Source organism: Papio anubis, chromosome 3, assembly GCF_008728515.1.
Source record: "Papio anubis isolate 15944 chromosome 3, Panubis1.0, whole genome shotgun sequence".
NCBI classification, from domain to species: domain Eukaryota; kingdom Metazoa; phylum Chordata; class Mammalia; order Primates; family Cercopithecidae; genus Papio; species Papio anubis.
In genome coordinates, this window is record NC_044978.1 from 100,653,386 (window position 1) to 100,676,201 (window position 22,816).

Genomic DNA, 22,816 nt, shown 5'->3' on the forward strand with positions numbered 1-22,816 from the left:
AGTTAAGAGAGCTACTACTTTAATTACATAATTTGTTCAATCATAGGATTAAAGTACAGAATTAGTTCCAGCTTTTGAAGTTTTTTTGTATAGTGTTAATTGGAATTTTCTAGTTTTTATAGTAGAGTTATAGTAGAGTAGAGAGAAAAGCATTTTTAAATGTGATTTTTATGAGAAAATTATGTTTTCAGAATTTAGGGGTATCATTATAAAAAGATATACTTGCATGCTGGTTTTTTACTTAGGTTTTTTAATTATTGGGCTTTAGATGATGATAATGATCAATAAATGGTATTCCTAAACTTATTACCATGTTCTTCTAGGATCTTTTTGCCTTTTTTTTTTTCTTTAGATACTTCTTAGAAGTTGAAGTCTTTTTGCTATTTTCACTTAAACTTCTCTCTTGCTGGCAATTTCTAAAGAATTGACTCTAAAGGAAAATTTCTGAAATTATGTCTTCTTTAGGATTGTATCTCTTTTGAATTTTTGGGTTATTTGGTAAATATGTAGATCAGTTTGGAAAATTTATATGGGAAAATATTTCTTTCTCTTAGGATGGGACTGAGGAAGACCCACAGGCAGAACTGGCCATCATTCATGGTCAGATGGCCTATATTCTGCAGCTTCAGGGTCGAACAGAGGAGGCTTTGCAACTTTACAATCAAATAATAAAACTAAAGTGAGTTATTAAAAGGAAGTATCTTTTATAGGGATAGGGTTCTTTGTAAAGGTTTGTTTGGTTTTGACTGTTGCTTGTTGTTCACAGACCAACAGATGTGGGATTACTAGCTGTAATTGCAAATAACATCATTACCATTAACAAGGTATGGAATATTTGTGGCTTTCCTTACAGATATATTTTACCCTGAAAGCTCATCACCTTAGTTTTAGTTTTGTTCTAGGAGTTCTTTTTAACATGATGAAAAAAGTCCAGTTGTAGCAAAATCGCAATGGAGAGTATTACTTAACTCTCCTAACGATAATGATGCTGCCAGGTATATTTGAGTAATAAAACTTTTTGTAGTAGATCCTAGAGTTTTTAAGATCCTCCCCTTTTCCCAGTGTATAATAATATAGAGACTCTCTCTTTGTAAAAGATATAAATTATTGGGGCTTTTAAACTTTAAGTATATGCATGTTTTATATGATTTCTTCATCTGTGGAATCTGAATGTGAAAGTGTTCTTTATATAATTTTTTCTTGGGTTTTCTTTTTTTAGGGGGTATAGACAGGTGCTCTTTCTCCTCCCCCACACCCCATCCAATGTAAAATATTACAAATATATATATAAGCACTCTAACTTAGAGTACTGTACTAATGTCTTTAGCCACCATTTTTTTTTTTTTTTTTTTGAGACGGAGTCTCGCTCTGTCGCCCGGGCTGGAGTGCAGTGGCCGGATCTCAGCTCACTGCAAGCTCCGCCTCCCAGGTTTACGCCATTCTCCTGCCTCAGCCTCCCGAGTAGCTGGGACTACAGGCGCCCGCCACCTCGCCCAGCTAGTTTTTTGTATTTTTAGTAGAGACGGGGTTTCACCGTATTAGCCAGGATGGTCTTGATCTCCTGACCTCGTGATCCGCCCGTCTCGGCCTCCCAAAGTGCTGGGATTACAGGCCTGAGCTACCGCGCCCGGCCTTTTTTTTTTTTTTTGAAACAGAGTCTTGCTCTGTCGCCCAGGCTGGAGTGCAGTGGCACAATCTCGGCTCACTGCAACCTCTGCCTCCCGGATTCACGCCATTCTCCTGCCTTAGCCTCCCGAGTAGCTGAGACTACAGGCGCCCCCCACCAACCCCGGCTAATTTTTTTTTTTTTTTAGTAGAGACAGAGTTTCACCACCGTGTTAGCCAGGATGTTCTCGATCTCCTAACCTCATGATCTGCCCACCTCAGCCTCCTAAAGTGCTGGGATTACAGGCGTGAGCCATCATGCCCGGCCAGGAACAGTCTTAATGGAAAATGTTGTATTTTCTTTTCTTTTTTTTTTTTTTTTTTTTTTAAGACTGTCACCCAGGCTGGAGTGCAGTGGTTCTGATATTACTGACTGTAGCCTCAGGCAATCCTTCCAAGTAGTTGAGACCACAGGCACACACCACCATGCCTAGCTAATTAAAAAAAAAAAAAAATTGTAGAGACAGAGTCTTGCCATGTTGCCCAGACTGGTCTTTTAACTCCTGGGCTCAAGCAGTCCTCCTGCCTCAGCCTCCCAAATTGCTGGGATTCTAGGGGAAACAGAAGAGAGTATGTATTTGCTGGATAGTTTAAAAAGTAGATTAGATTGAATTATATCAGAGCCTTGGAAATCAAGTTTAAGAAAAGTCTGGCAGTGATGTGCACAATTAATTGAAGTATTAAAATAGTGATGTGAGAGAACCAGCTAGAAAATACGGTTTCTTTAGGATTGATTTATATGAGAGGCAGTTTCTTGCTGCACATTAAAATAGTTTCAAATTGGTTTGGAGCTCAACACTAAGAAAAAGTAGAATTTATTTTAGATTTCTTTACTTCCTTTTAGTCTTTAAACTGGTAGAAGACCTGTTTTAAAAAAGCACAGTGGTATCATGTATTTGCAGGTAAATACATTGTTTTACAAAGCTGGAGTATTGTGCACATAGTAGATACTCAGATGCTCAGTTTGTGCTTCTCAGGATGCAATCAGTGTGACTTCGTTTTCTCCCTTTTTTTGGAGATGTATGTGACTTTCAGTAATTCTTAAAAGGTCTTTCTTTGGGAAGATAACACTGTGCCCCTACATGGGAATTTTAGAAATTGAGCTTCTTTATACTTTTGCTTGGTTAAGAAGAAGGGACTTTAGGAAAGGAAAAACAGTAGATATGTTACATGAGTATTTTCTACTAAAAAAAAATGGGTTCAAAAGTGGTTACAGATGTGTTTCTGAGGTTTCATGATTTGCTTACAGTGACTACAGGCATACTTCGTTTTATTGTGCTTTACTTTATTACACTTTGTAAGTTTTTCACATACTTAAGGTTTGTGGCAATCCTGTGTTGAGCATGTCTGTTGGCTCTATTTTTTTTTTTTTTTTTTTTTGAGATGGAGTCTCGCTCTGTTGCCCAGGCTGAAGTACAGTGGTGGGATCTTGGCTGTCTGCAACCTCCAGGTTCAAGCAATTCACCTGCCTCAGCCTCCCGAGTAGCTGGGAGTACAGGCGTGTGCCACCACACACAGCTAATTTTTGTATTTTTAGTAGAGATGGGGTTTCACCATGTTGGCCTGGATGGTCTTGATCTCTTGGCCTCAGGTGATCCACACACCTCTGCCTCCCAAAGTGCTGGGATTACAGGCATGAGCCACTTTGCCTGGCGATGTTGGTATCTTTTTTTTTAGCAGCATGTGTCCATTTCATATCTCTGTATCAGTATTTTTTAGCATTGTAGTGTTTTTAAATAAAGGTATGTACTGGGCCGGGCACGGTGGCTCACGCCTGTAATCCCAGCACTTTGGGAGGCCAAGGTGGGTGGATCACGAGGTCAGGAGATCAAGACCATCCTGGCTAACAGGTGAAACCCCGTCTCTACTAAAAATACAACAAATTAGCCAGGTGTGGTGACGGGCGCCTGTAGTCCCAGCTGCTTGGGAGGCTGAGGCAGGAGAGTGGCGTGAACCCGGGAGGCAGAACTGGCAGTGAACTGAGACCACACCACTGCACTCCAACCTGGGTGACAGAGTGAGACTCCGTCTCAAAAAAAAAGAAAGGTATGTACTTGTTTTCAGACATAATGCTGTTGCACACTTAATAGACTACAATATAGTGTAAACATAACTTTTATATGCACTGGGAAACCAAAAAATTTGTGACTCCTTCTATTGTAATATTTGCTTTATCGCGGTGGTCTGGAACCAAACCCGAAATATCTCCAAGATATGCCTGTATTTTGAAGAGAAGTGAGTTACTTTTTATTTATCATCTAAATTCTAGAGGGCATAGCTTGTAGGAATTGTCAAATTAGGTATTTTTGTAGTCCTAATACACTGCAATTTGTGCTGTCCCTTTTTTCCTTCAGAAAGCTCAAAACAAGCAATTAATAGTGGAAAAATAAAACAAATCTTGTTCTCCATTTCTTTAAAGCAGTGCACTTGTTAAACCTTTTTATACCTAGGAAGCCTCCTTTGAGAAGGCTCTAAAAGGAGTGGGCGTAGATTCTGGGATAACTGTGTATACAAGTAGATTTGAACTGCAGAGATTTTGTTTACTTCTGTGAACCAAGATAACTTTATATACATCTTATTAGCTTAGGCACCCCAGTCAGGTAGATAGATTCAAGCTCTCCTGCTGTATTTGTATAAAGTTAATTAAAAAAGGAATAAGTTGAAATCTGAGATTCTGTTAATGGTGGATAAATTTTTTTGTTAGGACCAAAATGTCTTTGACTCCAAGAAGAAAGTGAAATTAACCAATGCGGAAGGAGTAGAGTTTAAACTTTCCAAGAAACAACTACAAGCTATAGAATTTAACAAAGCTTTACTTGCTATGTACACAAACCAGGTGGGTAATTACCTTTGGTGTCATGGCTAAACCTTTTGTAATATGGTGTATGAGGAGTAATAGAGATATTAGTCTAATCTGTTTATAGTTTTTGTTTGTATTTTGTCATCGACTCATAAATATATTTTTTTCCTTCCTCAAAATATTATATATATTATTGGCCGGGCACAATGGCTCACGCCTGTAATCCTAGCACTTTGGGAGGCTGAAGTGGGCGGATTGCTTGAGCTCAAGAGTTCAAGACCAGCCTAAGCAACATGGCGAAACCCTGTCTCTACATGGTGGTGCATGCCTGTAGTCCCAGCTACTCTGGAGACTGAGGCAGAAGAATTGTTTACAGTGAGCTGAGATTGTGCCATTTCACTCCAGCCTGGGCGACAGAGAGAGACTGTCTCTAATAAAAAGAAAGAATGTTATATGTCATAGATTTTATTTATTAAGCAAGTAATTTGCCCAATTTCTTATAAGGGTGTAGGGTTGACACCTTTTAAGGGGAAGAAAACAGTATTCACACCTTTAAATGAGATAACTTTCTCGTTACCTTATTTCTAATCTGAATTAAGATAAAATCATCAAAGATGCTGGCCATGATTATAGATTTAAGACCCATCTTTCATTTTTGCTGTGTATAATAACATCAAGTTATAAATGTTAAGGAGGTCAAGTCTAACTCCAGTAAGCATTCTAATTCTAATTTTATACTCTTTTAGAGCAGAAGTTTTAGTGGGAGAGAGAGGCAGTAATTTTTTTTTTGTTTTTTGTTTTTTGTTTTTTGTGGAGACTGAGTTTCGCTCTGTTGCCCAGGCTGGAGGGCAGTGGCACAATCTCGGTTCATTGCAAGCTCCGCCTCCTGGGTGCACGCCATTCTCCTGCCTCAGCCTCCCTAGTAGCTGGGACTACAGGTGCCCATGACCACGTCCAGCTAATTTTCTTGTATTTTTAGTAGAGACAGGTTTTCACCATGTTAGCCAGGATAGTCTTGGTATCCTGACCTCGTGATCTGCCTGCCTCAGCCTCCCAAAGTCCTGGGATTATAGGTGTGAGCCACCGTGCCCAGCCGAGACGCAGTAATGTTTCTATTATTTAGAACTGAGTCAAGTTATTCTTAATAATTTAACAAACAATACATATGCATTTTGTTTTTGAAGCAAATGCTTATACTTGATGTGTTTGATTTTTTAAAACAGTTCTAGAATTTAGGCATCCAAGTGAATGTTTAGAATTTCTCCTTTACTAAAGGCTTTTAGAGTTCATAGATTAAATTCAATAAATAGAAATCATTTTCTTACAAGAAAAAATTGAGAATAGATATAGTAAACTGATTCTCTTATCCTAGGCAGTTCTTTGGTTAATATTTGTTTCAACTAATTTTCCCATGTTTCTTTTCTTTCTGGTCATTTAGTGTTTAATTTCATTAACCAGTTTATTTTTGTTGTGGGGTTTGGGTATCTTCTAGGCTGAACAATGCCGCAAAATATCTGCCAGTTTACAGTCCCAAAGTCCCGAGCATCTCTTACCTGTGTTAATCCAAGCTGCCCAGCTCTGCCGTGAAAAGCAGCACACAAAAGCAATAGAGCTGCTTCAGGTAAAATAATTACTTGAATGAGGTGTCAGGCATTTGCAGCCTTGTTTCATTTTCATTGTGTTGTAATAACCTACAAGCATGTAAAGTTAATGGGAAATCTAATCAGAAATGTACCACTACACAAATTTCAGTGCCATTTTAGTCAACAGCTTTGTTTTATATAAATTTCTATAATGTAAATATTTGTTATAAATGCTAAAGAATGCTGTTTTGTTTGGAGATCTATTTAACCTGAGTTAGGGGATTGTTTCAGGGGCAATAACCTGAGTTAGAGGATTGTTTAGGCATGTATAATTCTAGAACATGCTTAACCTCTTTTGCAATTATCTGATCTCCACTGAGTTCCACTCCAGAACCTCAATTATGGAGATACTGACTTTGTTTTTATCAGCCTAAACCAGCTATTATATTGCATATTTAAATTTCTTGAATATAAACTACATTGGAAAGTTGGACAGGTACGATTAGGATCATCCGGACAGACACAATTGCCTAGCAGGCACACTCAGTGAAGAGATACTGCCCCTTCTCTCCCCCCAACAAAAAAAAAAATCTATTTAGTAATCTTTATTACAGTTGACACTTTGTTTTTTGTTTTTTGTTTTTTTTTTTTTTTTTTGAGACGGAGTCTCGCTGTGCTCCCAGGCTGGAGTGCAGTGGCGTGATCTCAGCTCACTGCAAGCTCCGCCTCCCAGGTTCACGCCATTCTCCTGCCTCAGCCTCCTGAGTAGCTGAGACTACAGGCGCCCGCCACCACGCCCGGCTAGTTTTTTGTATTTTTAGTAGAGACGGGGTTTCACCATGTTAGCCAGGATGGTCTCGATCTCCTGACCTCGTGATCCGCCCGCCTCGGCCTCCCAAAGTGCTGGGATTACAGGCTTGAGCCACCGCGCCCGGCCTACAGTTGACACTTTGTATCCTTGAGTTTTGCATCCAAGAATTCAACCGGCCATGGATTAAAAACTTTGTGGGGGTCGCCTGGCGTAGTGGCTCACGTCTGTAATCCCACCACTTTGGGAGGCCCAGTCAGGCGATCGTCTGAGGTCAGGAGTTCAAGAGCAGCCTTGCCAACATGGTGAAACCCCATCTCTACTAAAAATACAAAAAATTAGCTGGGCATGGTGGCACATTCCTGTAATCCCAGCTACTTGGGAGGCTGAGGCAGGAGAATCACTTGAACCTGGCAGGCGGAGGTTGCAGTGAGCCGAGATCACGCCACTACACTCCAACCTGGGTGACAGAGCAAGATTCCGCCTCAGAAAAATAAAAAAGCACATTTTGGGGTTGGAAATGTATGATTGCCTCTGTACTCAACATATACAAACTTTAAAAATCATTATCCCCTAGATAATATAACAACTATATACATAGCATTTACATTATATTAGGTATTATAAGTAATCTAACAATGATTTAAAATGTATAGGAGTACGTGTGTAGGTTATACGCAAATACTGTACTTTTATATAAGGGACTTGAGCATCCTTGGGTTTTGGAATGCGGGATGGTTCTGGAAGCAATACCCCGTGGCCGAGGGATGATGGATTTCTCTGTTAGTGACTTACAGAAAACTTGACATTATTACACTTACTTTTAGAGCATACTTTTAAGAAAAAAAGTGGGCGTTGAATAAAAATTTTCCCAAGTTAAGATTTTGACCAGCAGCCAGAAGTTTAATATTTTAAAACAATTTAAAATCTTATGTAGCTGAGTTAAATAACTGTAATGTATACAATTAGATGTGTAAATTAAATGTGATTTTTTTTTCCCAAACTAAAAAAATTTAGGAATTTTCAGATCAGCATCCAGAAAATGCGGCTGAAATTAAGCTGACCATGGCACAGTTGAAAATTTCTCAAGGTATTATGGTTTTCATCGTGGTTAAAATATTTTAATGAAAACATGGTTGAAATGATTCTACAGTTGTGAACTATGTGATTTTAAGTTTTTTGTGTAATGGTAAAGCATAATAATTACTGTTTCAAACATGCAGCTAGATTGTATGATCTCCAACAGATTTAGTAGTGAGGTAATTGCCCCTTTTCACAGATTATTCCTAAATTATTAGAATGATTCTCAATCTGTGCCTTGAAAGTTCTGAAGCAAAGAATTCCTCTGTTCCAAAAGACCATACATACTACTCAAATTGCCTGAGTATGTCACATGCAGAAATGCTTATGTCTGTCACTTGGTAATATTTGTATGACTACTTTGCATCATAGTTTTCAGAATTTCTTTGCTTGGCCCTTCATTCTTACTTTGTTTTACACTTTGCCACCTATGTCTTTGGGCTTGGGGAAAGGTAATAGAATTTAACAAGAACTGATGTGTTTGAATCTTAAAACTGCCAGTGTTTTTGTCTGTGGTTTTGATCTAACTTTGAATATCTAGAGGTGTGTTGCTCGGTTTGGTAGTCACTAGCCACATGTAGCTATTTTAAGTTTAAATTAGTTAAATTAAATTTAAAATTCAGTTCTTTGATTATGCTAGCCACATCTTAGAAGTTTAGTAGCTATGTGCAACTAGTGGCTGCAATATTGGACAGCACAGATATAGGACATTTACATCATCACAAAAGGTTCTGTCAAACAGCTCTGGTATAGAGTGTGGATTTTCGATGGGGGTGACAATTCGTCACAAAAATCTTAAATATTACAATGGCTGAAATGAAAATTTTATGAGTTGAAGGAGAGGAGTTGGCAGTTAGGGAAAAAATGTTTAAAATGTCCTTAGTAGGGCAATAATGAAAACAAGGTTGAGACACACTGCAGATCTCCCTCTTATCCAATTCTCACATTTCTTTACTTTCCTTGTCTCTTTTTCCTTATTCTTAGCCTTGTCTTCTCTTCTTTGCCCTTTCCTTGATCTTTCCTCCTCGTGTGTTTAGTTTGTTTTTTCAAGGATGATTTATTATCTTGAAATTCCTGACAGTCTGTCATGGTTTTTTGTTTCTATTTAAAGACTAGAAATTTTGAGTTATTGAGGTTTGCAGTGAGTACAAAATCAGAATTTAACACCGTAGGAAATTTTCCATTACTCTCATATCTACAGTAACATATTTCAAGGCCTTTAGGGAAGGACCCCACTTTCAAGTTACAGCCCAAAAAAGAAGAAATAGAACTCAACAGACTGGGAGTTAAGAGACTTCTTTTCTGGTAGCAGCTCTGCCATTAACTTTCTTTGTGAACTTAAGCAAGGTATATTATTTCTTTAGAGCTCAATTTCCTTGTCTCTAAATGAATAGAGTTCACCATCCCCAGGCCCAAAACTTACATGTTTAGAGATGTTATAAAATATGACTTATGGTTGCTTTCCTAAGGAAAAGTAGTGGGAGGAAATAAAATTTCTTGTATTTTTTTTTCATAATATGTGTTCTTCTATGTAATGCTGGTTTTGTTTATTCTTCTAAGGTAATATTTCTAAAGCATGTCTAATATTAAGAAGCATAGAGGAGTTAAAGCATAAACCAGGCATGGTGAGTTTAGAACATTACAAAATTGAAAAGTAGTTGAATTGATTATTTATTTATATGTCTAATGTGTATTCACTTTATTTTTATGTGTAATGTGTGTTCACTTTAAGGTAGGAGTAGTAATTATAATAGTAATGATTGTCTGGTGTAAATTTAATTTCATTCTCTGCTCTGGTATTGGTTTCTTATTCAGTTAAATGTGCCAGGCACTATTTAGGCCTTACAGTATCACTGAAAGCCAACCTCAAATAATCTCAGATCTGTATAGGGAATTTCTTAGCCTAAACCATTTTCATCGGTGTGATTTCTTTAAATTAGAACAATTTTGTAATAGTGGCCAACAAATTTAGTTTTTAGTTTTCTGATTATTCAAATATTGCAGGTTTCAATCATTAATATAGCTGTGAAAGCATCTTTTCCATAGTATTAACTAATTCCGTAGTGCATCTTTTGGACAGGGGCTGTTTTATTCATGTTTGCATTCTCTAACATGGCCTCTGTGCAGTTGGCACTCAGTAAATGTAAAAATATGGTAGTGCTTTCCCTTGAAGATTCATATTTTAAGGATTGTGGTATAATTACTTTACCTTAAAGTCAAATACAGTATATGACTGAAATTAAAATGTTTCTGATATTTGATATATGGCCTTATTTTACCTTTCAAGGAATGTATCCATTTCATTTAAGTTGCTGACTTTATTGGCATAAAAGTTCTTCATTGTATTTCTTTATTATCCTTTTAATATCTATAGAACCTCTCTCGTTCCTGATACTGGTTATTCATGTCTTTTTTTCTTTTTCCCTCTGATTAGCCTGACCAGAGATTTGTCAGTTTTACTGATTGTTCTTAAAGATCCAGCTGTTTGTTTCCTTTCTATCCTCATCTCCTACTGCTCATCATCCCCCTCCCCCTCCACTCCAGCTGTGTAGGCCTCCTTCCTGTCCCTAAGCGACACTAGGCACTCTTTTGACTGGCTTGAAGCAGCTCATGCCACGTGGGATTCATCATGAGAGTTCAGCCACTCTATGTATGCCTCACTGATCGTACACTTAAATGTCCAGCAGTGTCTTATTGTATAAACATTTCTAAGGGCTTATTCTCAACCTCTGTAGTTACCAAACCATTTGTGAACTGGCACTGCTTTAAAGGAAAGGTTTATTTTACAGATAACTACCTTCATATTTGGAAAACACAGTTGTTCATGGTATTTCTAGAAGTAAAGTTACTATGTTCTCTAAAGGGAGTAGCTTTCATGATAAATCAGGTACTAACAGAGAGCCTTTATTCGCTATTTTTTCAGTGTTTTTTATTTTCAAAAATGGTATTCTGGGAGTGAAGGGAGGATTCACTAATTTATACCTTTGGCTGTGTAGGTGTCTGCATTAGTTACCATGTACAGCCATGAAGAAGATATTGATAGTGCCATTGAGGTCTTCGCACTAGCTATCCAGTGGTATCAAAACCATCAGGTAAACAAATGGAGTAAAATGTTATGAGGGCATGTTTTTACATAAAAATAAAGAGGTAGTAGTGAAAAAATTCGGGCAAACTGAAGTATTACACGTCACTATTTTAAAAGTGAAATACTATTTAGATTATCAAATTCATTTTTTTCAGTATACCGGATCCCAATTAAGTTATTAGAAATAAGCAATGGCTGCAAAATAGAAAAATAGCTCATTTATATTTATTCAAGCTCCTTGCTGTATGTGTACATGTATTTGTTTATGTAATCTCAAGAAATAATAATAGTACATGATTGCATATTTAAGAGATCATCTTTAATAGCTAGAGAACCCATGGGTGGTAGCAATTAGTACAACAGTAATACATGGAATAGTTGTTTATCTAGTAGGAATATCATTATTTCCAGTATGGATCTCTGCATAAGCAGTATCCAACTTAAAATTATACATAACGCTGTGCCGGTGGCATTTTCTACTGTTAGTACTGTTAGCAGTGGAAGGGTATCAGTGCTCTGGGAAAGTATTATATTAAATTAATGTTTGAGAACTATGGTGGCATATCTTTAAGATTTGATTATTATAGGGGAATGTTTCCAATTGTAGACACCAAATAGATATAGGTTGTTTTCCAAATTTATCTGTTGGTGATTGTACAGTTAATAATTTGTCCACCTGCTTTCCTCTACATATGTGGATGATTTTGTTGTTTCAGGCATTCAGTGAAACTTAAGATGAGGGATCTAATGCATCGGTGTATTTCTTAAAGGTCTAATGAATATAACTGCATTTACTTGCTAGATATTTAGCTTGAAACTTTTTTTTTTTTCGTTTTATTGAAACTGTAGCCCAAATCTCCTGCTCATTTGTCCTTGATAAGAGAAGCTGCAAACTTCAAACTCAAATATGGGCGGAAGAAGGAGGCAATTAGTGACCTACAACAGCTATGGAAGTAAGCTCTGAAACATGGAGTTGTAGAAATAACACATTTATTGCTGCTACTTGATATGAGAGAGTTACTTGTTTATATTACTTTCTCCAGTTTTATAAACAGTTCAGTAATTTTCTTATTTCTTCTTTTAGACAAAATCCGAAAGATATTCACACCCTGGCACAGCTAATTTCTGCTTACTCACTTGTAGATCCAGAGAAAGCCAAAGCGTATCCTTTTGATTGTTGTTCCTTACAGCTCCTCAGTAGCACAATAGATCTCTTCTAATATCTGTGTTTTGACTGGAGCTTTTTCCATTGTAAATTGCAACTAACAAATCCTCCTTTTAACTAGTAAAACCAAAAAATGACAATTTGTTGATCACTGTGATGAAAAATGCGGCAATAGATCCAACTTAGGGTTCAGTTTCATCCAGAAGCAAAAATGAAGTCAAAAGGGTATAGCGTCTTTTCCTTCAGGTTCAAGTTCAGCAGCAAGGAAAAGAAAAAGCGTATTTTATGTGGGTAGTTTTGCATGATTCTGAAATCTTATTTTCGGATTCAACTACTTAGGTCACTTGCTTATCTCAAGTAGTTACTTGATACGCAAATTCGATGCCCTTATTGAGCTTGGATCATATGTGCTACTCTCATCAGAGTGTGTTCCTAAAACTGAGGTGGGTTGGTGGATGCTAAGCAGTCTCAAGATATAAACTTGATAGTTGTTTTGGAATGGAGTTTGTATTAAGCCACCACCTTGCTCCACATCACTGAGTTAAGGAATAGAGGATTAGATTATGACTCCTCATGTTCTCCTTTCAGAATACTGTGTGTACTATATAATTGATACGACTTGTAATTGTTATTGTATAGAAGATTTAGGAACATTTTTTGCTTTTGTTGAAGGTCATCAAGAAAAGACAGTCTTCCAGTGTCAATAGATGTATTGGCAAACGTATATATATAAATGTGTGTGTTTGTGTATATTATGTTCCTGAACTCCTGTTCTATCACAGTCTTAGTAAACACTTGCCATCGTCAGATAGTATGTCTCTAAAAGTAGATGTTGAGGCTCTTGAAAATTCTCCTGGTGCTACGTACATTCGGAAGAAGGGTGGAAAAGTTACTGGAGATAGTCAACCAAAGGAACAAGGGTAATATTTTTCGTTGTAACATTCTCTAATGCTGATTTTAAATTAGACAAAGAATAAAAAATATATTCTTATAGAAATTTTGTATGAATAAAGTTCTAGTTCTCTTCGTTTCTTTTCCATTTCTTTCACTGTGCCCAGCTCTTTGTCCTTATTTCCTTCCCTTTTCCCTCAGCCCAAAATTAACCTCTGGTATTAATTTAATCTATTATTCCAGAAATTTTTCTTTGTGTTTACACACACAGGTGGTTTACGAATATTTTCTTTAGATTAGTTTATTTTTTGTTATTTAGTTTCTTATTTGTTTGTTTGTTGAGACAGAATCTTGCTGTCTCCCAGGCTGGAGTACAGTGGCACAATCTTGGCTCGCTGCAGCCTCTGCCTCCCAGGTTCAAGCAATTCTGCCTCAGCCTCCTGAGTAGCTGGGACTACAGGCTAATTTTTGTATATTTAGTAGAGACAAGGTTTTACCCTGTTGGCCAGGTTGGTCTTGAACTCCTCACCTCAAGTGTTCCACCCACCTCGGCCTCCCAAAGTGCTGAGCACTATAGCCAGTTGTTTTTTATAGAAGGAAAATTGTACTGTACTTAGTGTTTTCCAACTTGCTTTTATTTAATGAGTTTTAGAGATCTTTCCACATACTAAAATGTGGACATATTTCATCCTTTTTAAACACTCCATAGGCTGGATGTGCCTTTTTTTACCTATAAGTTATTGTTGTATATTTAGTACATCATTTAGTATATGATTTATTTTGCTGATTTGAAGAAAAGGTTAGTCGGTTTCATTTACTTACAAGAAGTCAGATTTTGACTCTTGTTTGTTCCCTTGTCATCTTAAAAATATAGTTAGAGACCTACAGTAAAATGTTTTAAGATTTTACTTTTGACTCAGAATGACTAGAGCATGGAAAAGATAAAACATTTCCTTAGCTTTGTGACTTTCATAAGTTTTTATTACTTTCTCCTTTTTTGAATGCCTTTTGAAATCTAAATTTTTCCCTAACTTAAAAAAAACTCAGCAACAGTGACTGATTTCTTCCTAACAAACTCTGCATTTCATAAAAAGCATTGTCGTTCTCATAATAACTTCCAAAACTTTTAATAAGGAATTGGAGTCTCAAAGAGGTTACATTGTTCCAAATTCCATTTCATCTTACAATTATAAATTCAGTTGGAGTTCTTAAATGGATTTTCAGTTAAGTATGTTTACTATTTTTTTTTTTCTTCACCAAACAGGGTTGGGTAACAACTAAGAACACACAGTTCCTTCTTTAGCCTGGCATAGTGGCATTTGACTCTAGTTCCCATTACTAGGAGGCTGAGGCGGGATGATCGCCTGAGCCCAGGAGTTTGAGGCTCCAGTGAGTAGTGATTGCATCACTGCACCCCAGCCTGAGTGACAGAGAAAGACCCCCATCTTTAAAAGTTTTTTTTTTAATAATCTTTCTTTTTGTTGTTGTTGTTTGTTTGTTTGTTTTCTTTTTTGAGACAGTCTTGCCCAGGCTGGAGTGCAATGGTACGATCTCAGCTCACTGCAACCTCTGCCTCCTGGGTTCAAGCGATTCTCCTGCCTCAGCCTCCTGAGTAGCTGGGATTACAGGCACCCGCCACCACGCCTGGCTAATTTTTGTATTTTTAGTAGAGACAGGGTTTCACCATGTCGGTCAGGCTGGTCTTGAACTCCTGACCTCAGGTGATCCACCCGCCTCAGCCTCCCAGAGTGCTGGGATTACAGGCGTGAGCCACCGCACCTGACTTCTTTCTCTTTTTTCTTAGACAATCATTAAGATATACATTGAATTTTTAAGCTTTTAAGTTTAAAAATAGTATTTTCATTAGGCATTATTAGTGCTCTTTATCTTACTAAAAGTTAGTATTTTGTTATACTAACTTTTGGATGTAAAGGTTTAGTTTCTTTTAACAATACACTATGTGATAGGTTTACACTAGGTGTTGACCAGAAAATAAATCATGGTACTTGCTCTCAAAAGAACTTGAGCCCTGACGTGGTGGCTCATGCCTGTAATCCCAGCACTTTGGGAGGCCGAGGCAGGTGGATTACTTGAGGTCAGGAGTTCGAAACCAGCCTGGACAACATGGTGAAACCCCATCTCTACTAAAAATACAAAAATTAGCCAGGCGTAGTGACACATGCCTGTACTCCCAGCTGCTTGGGAGGCTGAGGCAGGAGAATCACTTGAACCCAGGAGGTGGAGGTTGCAGTGAGCCAAGATCGCACCACTGCACTCAGCCTGGGTGACAGAGTGAGACTCTGTCTTAAAAAAAAAAAAGGGAACATGAGTCTAGCAGAAGGAAATATATTTAAACAATAATTGCAATAAAGATTGCACCTGCTGTGATTGTACAGGGCATAGAGGAGTACACCGGAGGGAATAGTCACTTCTTCCTGAGGACAGTGGGAAGTTAGGAAAGGCTTCATGGAGAAGATGATTGTGTTGACTCTGAGGAAGATGAGGACGAGGTAGGCAAAGGGTGAGCTAAGGCAGAGAAATAAGAAAGAGCAGAGAACCGTTGGGAAATTTTAGTATGGCTGTGGAGTATAATTTGTAGGGAGACAATTTAGAATACTGTTGCACACTCTGGGTAAGAGATGAAACACTCAAGTAAGATAACAGTATGTTACATTTCTTGTTTGGGGTATCCTGAGGGAACTTTCACAATTGAATGACTTGTAGAATGAATTGTTGCTGTCTCATCTTTAGTTCACTGTTTCATATTTCTTGAGTTATATCACATAAGAATATATAGAGAGATGTATTTTTATGTTTTTCCCTGTTCACTAGAGCTTTCAGAATGCTTTTTTTTTGAGATAAGAGTCTTGCTCCGTCACCCAGGCTGGAGTGCAGTGGTGCAGTCTCGCTCACTACAACCTCTGCCTCCTTGGTTCAAGTAATTCTCCTGCCTCAGCCTCCCGAGTAGCTGAGATAACAGGCACGCACTGCCACATCCAGCTAATTTTTGTATTTTTAGTAGAGACGGGGAACTCCTGACGTCAGGTGATACCTGCCTTGGCCTCCCAAAGTGCTGGGATTACAGATGTGAGCCACTGTTCCCAGCCACTTTCAGAATGCTTGACAATTATTGTTATTATTATTTTTTTATTATACTTTTAAGTTCTAGGGTATGTGTGCACAACATGCAGGTTTGTTACATATGTATACATGAGCCATGTTGGTGTGCTGCACCCATTAACTCGTCATTTACATTAGGTATATCTCCTAATGCTATCCCTCCCCCCGCCCTTGACAGTTATTTTGAAGTGTTAATTTGTATGCCCTTTTTAGTGCCTTTTTTGGTCAATGTACTTAATACATATTTTACTTACATTAAAAAATTAATAAACTCACAGGTTTAAAATATGAAAGATAAAAAAGTATAAGAGTAAGTTAAAAGTCTTCCATCCGTGTCTACCCACCTCCCTCCCAGGGCCATAACCAATGTAACCTGTTTTGCATCTCCTTCCAGAGATAATTCTTTGCATGTATCTGACCTACACGTGTTCTTCTGGCAAAAAATTTATTCTCTAAAGTCTTGCCAAACATAGAGTAACTTACCAAGGGATTGTAGATATTCATGCTTGTGCAAATTACTTTTTACATAGACTTAATGTGTGCCACTGAAAAAAATTTTTCAATGTAAACAATCTGTTTTCGAATTGTCACCTCTGTTTTCTAAAGTACCTTCCAAAAATTATAGTATCTGAAGCTTAATGGACTTTAACCTGAATCAAATCTTAACTAGTTTGTTAGCTTTGGTGAGCTGATACCAAGTCTTAAACCATGTTTATGATAAGTGCCCAACTAACTCTTACAGAGCACTTACTTAATGCTTTATAAATATTTTATCACAAAGATGGTAATGATTTTTTTTTCTCTTTGTAGACAGGGAGATTTGAAAAAGAAGAAAAAGAAAAAGAAGGGTAAGGCATTAAAAAATCTTTATAAATTTTCTACAAGATAAATGTTTGATTTTAGCCCCATATAGAAATATTTGGACATAAATATACTGCCCTCTCTTATATCTTTGAAAACTTTTTATCTTGACTATAGCTAACATTTAATTTTATTCTATTACTTTAAAGATTGCAATTTACTAGTTTGCCTAGATTCAAATTGTTGTTCCCTCTTTTACTCTGTGACTGTGGACAGGCTATTTAATATGCCTGCCAGAGTTTTTCATATGTGGAATGGAATATGATAGTATGTATCTTGTAGTATTAAATCAGATACTACATGTAAAGTTCTTAGAGTGGTGCCTGGCACAAAAGTAAGCCCTTACACATTATGATGTTTCTGCTACACATAACTACAAAATTCCATCAAACTAGCTTAAGAAAATTTACTGTTTATAAAGTTGGCAGTCTAGAGGAATGTTAGCATCAAGATTGGTTGACTCAGTATTTCTATCTCTTTGTTCTGCTGTCCACAAAACAGAATCCCATTAGAGTCATACAATGTATACTGGAAACAGTCAGGGCCACATACTTGTCATTTATATTCATCACAACAAAGAAGCCCTTTCCAGATTTGGCAAGTATTTCTCATTAATCTGATTTGGCCAAGTAGGTCAGTGTCCAGCCTTGAATTATTAACCAGGGAAATAACGTGCATTGATTGGCTTGGGGTGTGGCTTTAATCTCTGGAAAACTTGGGTGACATTACCGTGCTTTGTTTTACCTGGTCAGATGTTATCCTTGGAGCCACCCAAGTTCCTGAGGTTTTGAGGAATCTATTATATAAATCAGGTTATTTCTTGATTTTGCTCTCTGCCATCTTAAGATACGGGTTTCCCAAGACTTAGCTAAGTTTATTATTACTCCTCCATCTGTTTTCCAGCTACCAAAATTTTTTTGACAATATCTTTTCTTCTGTTCTTCCTTTAATGTGTTTTATTACCATTTTAGTGGAGTTTGAGGAAGGTACACAAGCTAATGTTTGTATCCATTTCACTGTCTTTAAGTGGAAGTCTTGTTGGTTTGTCACAGTACTTGAAAATTGGCAAACATTTAATATTTGTTTTGTGTATTAGTAATACTGAAAGGAAACAGCTGATAGCTGTAGGTGGTAATAACCTAAAATTTTACTTTCTTTTCTATTTTTGTAGTTTCCAGATGAATATTTTTTAAAATTTACAAGTGACATATGCTTATTCTAAAAACAAAGGTAGTTGATACCTATCATTATAGAATGGCATAAAGAGTGTAAAATTCCCTGCCCAGAATTCATGCTTGCGGCTGGGCATGGTGGCTTACGCCTGTAATCCCAGCACTTTGGGAGGCCAAGGCGGGTGGATCGTTTGAGGTCAGGAGTTCCAGACCAACCTGGCCAACATGGTGAAACCCCATCTCTACTAAAAATACAAACATTAGCTGAGCATTACTCATGCGTGCCTGTAATCCCAGCTACTCAGGAGGCAGAGGTAGGAGAATTGCCTGAACCCGGGAGGCCGAGGTTGCAATGAGTCGAGATCACGCCACTGCACTCCAGCCTGGCAACAGAGTGAGACCCTGTCCCCATCTCCCAAAAAAAACATGCTCCCAAAGACAATTACTTAACATTTTTGTGTGTGTATATATGTATATATAGAATCAAACATATATCATTAGGTACTGAAAGTTGAACATAATATAATTTGTTTTAATCTTCACTTTAGACTGAATTGTGAAGAACATTTTTCCAGATTAATAGATGCACTTCACTTTATTTATTTATTTATTTTGAGACGGCTTCTCGCTCTGTCGCCCAGGCTGGAGTGCAGTGGCGCGATCTCAGCTCACTGCAAGCTCCACCTCCCAGGTTCACGCGATTCTCCTGCATCAGCCTCCTGAGTAGCTGGGACTTCAGGCGCCCACCTCCACGCCCAGCTAATTTTTTGTATTTTTAGTAGAGGCGGGGTTTCACTGTGTTAGCCAGGATGGTCTCGATCTCCTAACCTTGTGATCTGCCCGCCTTGGCCTCCCAAAGCACTGGGATTACAGGCGTGAGCCACTGCGCCTGGCCTGCACTTCACTTTTTAACCCAATTGAATAGGTTGCTATACTGTGGGCATATTATAATGTAATCATCTTCATTGCTAGACATTTAAGTTATTTTACTGTCTTCAAGAATATCAGCCCACCCATACCTTGCCCTATCCATCTTTAAAAAAAAAAAAAAAAGAAAAAGAGCGTCACAGAGAATATTCTCTTCTTAACTTTGTATCTCTTGGGTTTCTGCACGATAAATTTCTAGAAGTCTATAAATTTCTAATGGTGCTGTCAGATTAAATTGCTCTCCACAAAGGCTATACCACTATACACTTCTCCTAATATAGTGTTGGTGAGTGCTTCTTACCATTTCACCAACACTAGGTATTACTGCTTTTAATATTTACGAGTCTGATAGAGTTTTTTACCCTTCTCATTTTTAGTTAGTGAGGGTGAACATCTGTTCAGAAGATGAATTACTTTCCTTTCTCCTGACCTACCTTAATTATAACTGAGTCCATTTTTCTTTGAGTGATTTACATATTGATCGGCAAGAATTCTTTTATATTAAGGATTTTTTCCACTCTTCTATTATATACTTTGTATTTTAAATTTTTTCTTAGAAATATATTTTTTACTAAATAAAGATTTTAAAATTTTTTTTTTTTTTTTTTTTTTTTGAGACTGAGTCTGGCTCTGTCGCCCAGGCTGGAGTGCAGTGGCCGGATCTCAGCTCACTGCAAGCTCCGCCTCCCGGGTTTACGCCATTCTCCTGCCTCAGCCTCCCGAGATGCTGGGACCACAGGCGCCCGCCACTTCGCCCGGCTAGTTTTTTGTATTTTTTAGTAGAGATGGGGTTTCACCGTGTTAGCCAGGATAGTCTCGATCTCCTGACCTCATGATCCGCCCGTCTCGGCCTCCCAAAGTGCTGGGATTACAGGCTTGAGCCACCGCGCCCGGCCTTAAAATTTTTATATAGATGTATCTGTGAAGTCTTTTTCTTTATGGCCTCTGAATTTTTTTGTCACGCTGAGAAATAAGGCCTTTTCCCCCTTCGATAAAATTCAACACCCCTTCATGCTAAAAACTCTCAATAAACTAGGTATTGATGGAATGTATCTCAAAATAATAAGAACTATTTATGACAAGCCCACAGCCAATATCATACTGAATGAGCAAAAGCTGGAAGCATTCCCTTTGAAAACCGGCACAAGACAAGGATGCCCTCTCCCACCACTCCTATTCAACATAATATTGGAAGTTCTGGCCAGGGCCATCAGGCAAGAGAAAGAAAAAAAGGATATTCAAATAAAAAGGAAGTAAAATTGTCTTTGTTTGCAGATGACATGATTGTTTATTTAGAAAACCCCATCATCTCAGCCGAAAATCTCCGTAAGCTGATAAGCAACTTCAGCAAAGTCTCAGGACACAAAATCAATGTGCAAAAATCACAAGCATTCCTGTACACGAATAATAGACAAGCAGAGAGCCAAATCATGAGTGAACTCCCATTCACAATTGCTACAAAAGAATAAAATACCTAGGAATACAACTAACAAGGGATGTGAAGGACCTCTTCAAGGAGAACTACAAACCACTGCTTAAGGAAATAAGAGGGGACACAGACAAATGGAAGAATATTGCATGCTTATGGATAGAAAGAATCAATATCGTGAAAATGGCCATACTGCCCAAAGTAATTTATAGATTCAGTGCTATCCCCATCAAGCTGCCATTGACTTTCTTCACAGAATTAGAAAAAACTACTTTAAATTTCATATGGAACCAAAAAAGAACCTGTATGGCCAAGAGAGTCCTAAGCAAAGAGAACAAAGCTGGAGGCATCATGCTACCTGACTTCAAACTATTACTACAAGGCTACAGTAACCAAAACAGCATGACACTGGTACCAAAACAGATATGTAGACAAATGGAACAGAATAGAGGCCTCAGAAATAATGCCACCTATCTACAACCATCTGATCTTTGACAAACTTGACAAAAGCAATGGGGAAAGGATTCTAGCCATATGCGGAAAACAAACTGGACCCCTTCTTTACACCTTATACAAAAATTAACTCAAGATGGATTAAAGACTTAAACCTAAGACCTAAAACCATAAAAGCCCTAGAAGAAAACCTAGGCAATACCATTCAGGACATAGGCACAGGCAAGGACTTCATGACTAAAACCGCAAAAGCAATGGCAACAAAAGCCAGAATTGACAAATGGGATCTAATTAAACTAAAGAGCTTCTGCACAGCAAAAGAAGCTATCATCAGAGTGAACAGGCAACCTACAGAATGGGAGAAAATTTTTGCACTCATCTGACAAAAGGCTAATATCCGGAACCTACAAAGAACTCAAACAAATTTACAAGAATAAAACAAATAACCCCATCAAAAAGTGGGCGAAGGATATGAACAGACACTTATCAAAATAAGACATTTGTGTGGCCAAGAAACATGAAGAAAAGCTCATCACTGGTGATTAGAGAAATGCAAATCAAAACCACAATGAAATACCATCTCACATCAGTTAGAATGGCAGTCATTAAAAAGTGAGGAAACAACAGATGCTGGAGAGGATGTGGAGAAATAGGAACACTTTTACACTGTTGGTGGGAGTATAAATTAGTTTAGCCATTGTGGAAGGCAGTGTGGCAATTCCTCAAGGACCTAGAACCAGAAATACCGTTTAACCCAGCAATCCCATTACTGGGTATATACCCAAAGGATTATAAATCATTCTGTTATAAAGACACATGTTTATTGCAACACTGTTCACATTAGCAGGGACTTGGAACCAACCCAAATGCCCATCAATGATACAGTGGGTAGAGAAAATGTGGTACATATATACCATGGAATACTATGCAGCCATAAAAAACGATGAGTTCATGTCCATTGCAGGGACATGGATGAAGCTGGAAACCATCATTCTCAGCAAACTAACACAGGAACAGAAAACCAAACACTGCATGTTCTCACTCAAGTGGGAGTTGAACAATGAGAACACGTGGACACAGGGAGGGGAATATCACATACCGGGCCTGTGGCGGGGCGGGGGTAGGAGGCTAGGGGAGGGATAGCATTAGGAGAAATACCTAATGTAGATGACAGTTGATGGGTGCAGCAAACCACCATGGCACGTGTATACCTATGTAACAAACCTGCACGTTGTGCGCATGTATCCCAGTATAATAACAAAAAAAAGTAAGGCCATTTTGCCTGCTAGATTATACAAATTAAACTTTCTCAAATTCATTTCCATTTTAATGTTATTTATTCCCAGGCTTAGAGACATTGTTTAAATCAAACTATCTCGAAAATATTATGATACATCTCTCTTTATAATTGTTATGCAGGAAAATTGCCTAAGAATTATGACCCAAAAGTTACCCCAGATCCAGAAAGATGGCTGCCAATGCGAGAACGTTCTTACTACCGGGGAAGAAAGAAGGGTAAAAAGAAGGATCAGATTGGAAAAGGGACCCAGGGAGCAACTGCAGGAGCTTCATCTGAACTGTAAGTTATTGCTCCACAATTGAGGGCACTTAGAACATACATTGTTTCTGAGATTGACTCAAGGCTACTAGTGAGAATTTAATATATATTAAGTATGAGAAATGTAGTGATGTATCTTTGATAAATGTTTATACTACACTTATGTAAATGAAAGAAAATATATTGCCTTTTTAGACTAGTTTTTCCTTTAGTTTTTAC

The 22,816-nt window shown here is 37.8% G+C and overlaps 1 protein-coding gene and 1 long non-coding RNA gene across 3 annotated transcripts in view; one reads left to right on the forward strand and one right to left on the reverse strand.

The window, feature by feature from the left end:
* The window catches only part of LOC116274173, an 89,123-nt gene that overhangs the window by 30,711 nt on the left and 35,596 nt on the right, over nucleotides 1-22,816 (reverse strand). The window lies entirely within an intron of this gene.
* SRP72 (signal recognition particle 72) overlaps nucleotides 1-22,816 on the forward strand; it is a 37,397-nt gene that overhangs the window by 11,804 nt on the left and 2,777 nt on the right. The window contains exons 7-18 of the mRNA XM_003898860.5: nucleotides 555-679; nucleotides 767-824; nucleotides 4,370-4,501; nucleotides 5,958-6,086; nucleotides 7,874-7,946; nucleotides 9,497-9,561; nucleotides 10,933-11,028; nucleotides 11,871-11,974; nucleotides 12,106-12,183; nucleotides 12,969-13,106; nucleotides 17,008-17,045; nucleotides 22,459-22,618. Of these exons, the coding sequence (XP_003898909.1) occupies nucleotides 555-679; nucleotides 767-824; nucleotides 4,370-4,501; nucleotides 5,958-6,086; nucleotides 7,874-7,946; nucleotides 9,497-9,561; nucleotides 10,933-11,028; nucleotides 11,871-11,974; nucleotides 12,106-12,183; nucleotides 12,969-13,106; nucleotides 17,008-17,045; nucleotides 22,459-22,618 (1,196 nt within the window). The remainder of the gene's footprint in view (nucleotides 1-554; nucleotides 680-766; nucleotides 825-4,369; nucleotides 4,502-5,957; nucleotides 6,087-7,873; nucleotides 7,947-9,496; nucleotides 9,562-10,932; nucleotides 11,029-11,870; nucleotides 11,975-12,105; nucleotides 12,184-12,968; nucleotides 13,107-17,007; nucleotides 17,046-22,458; nucleotides 22,619-22,816) is intronic.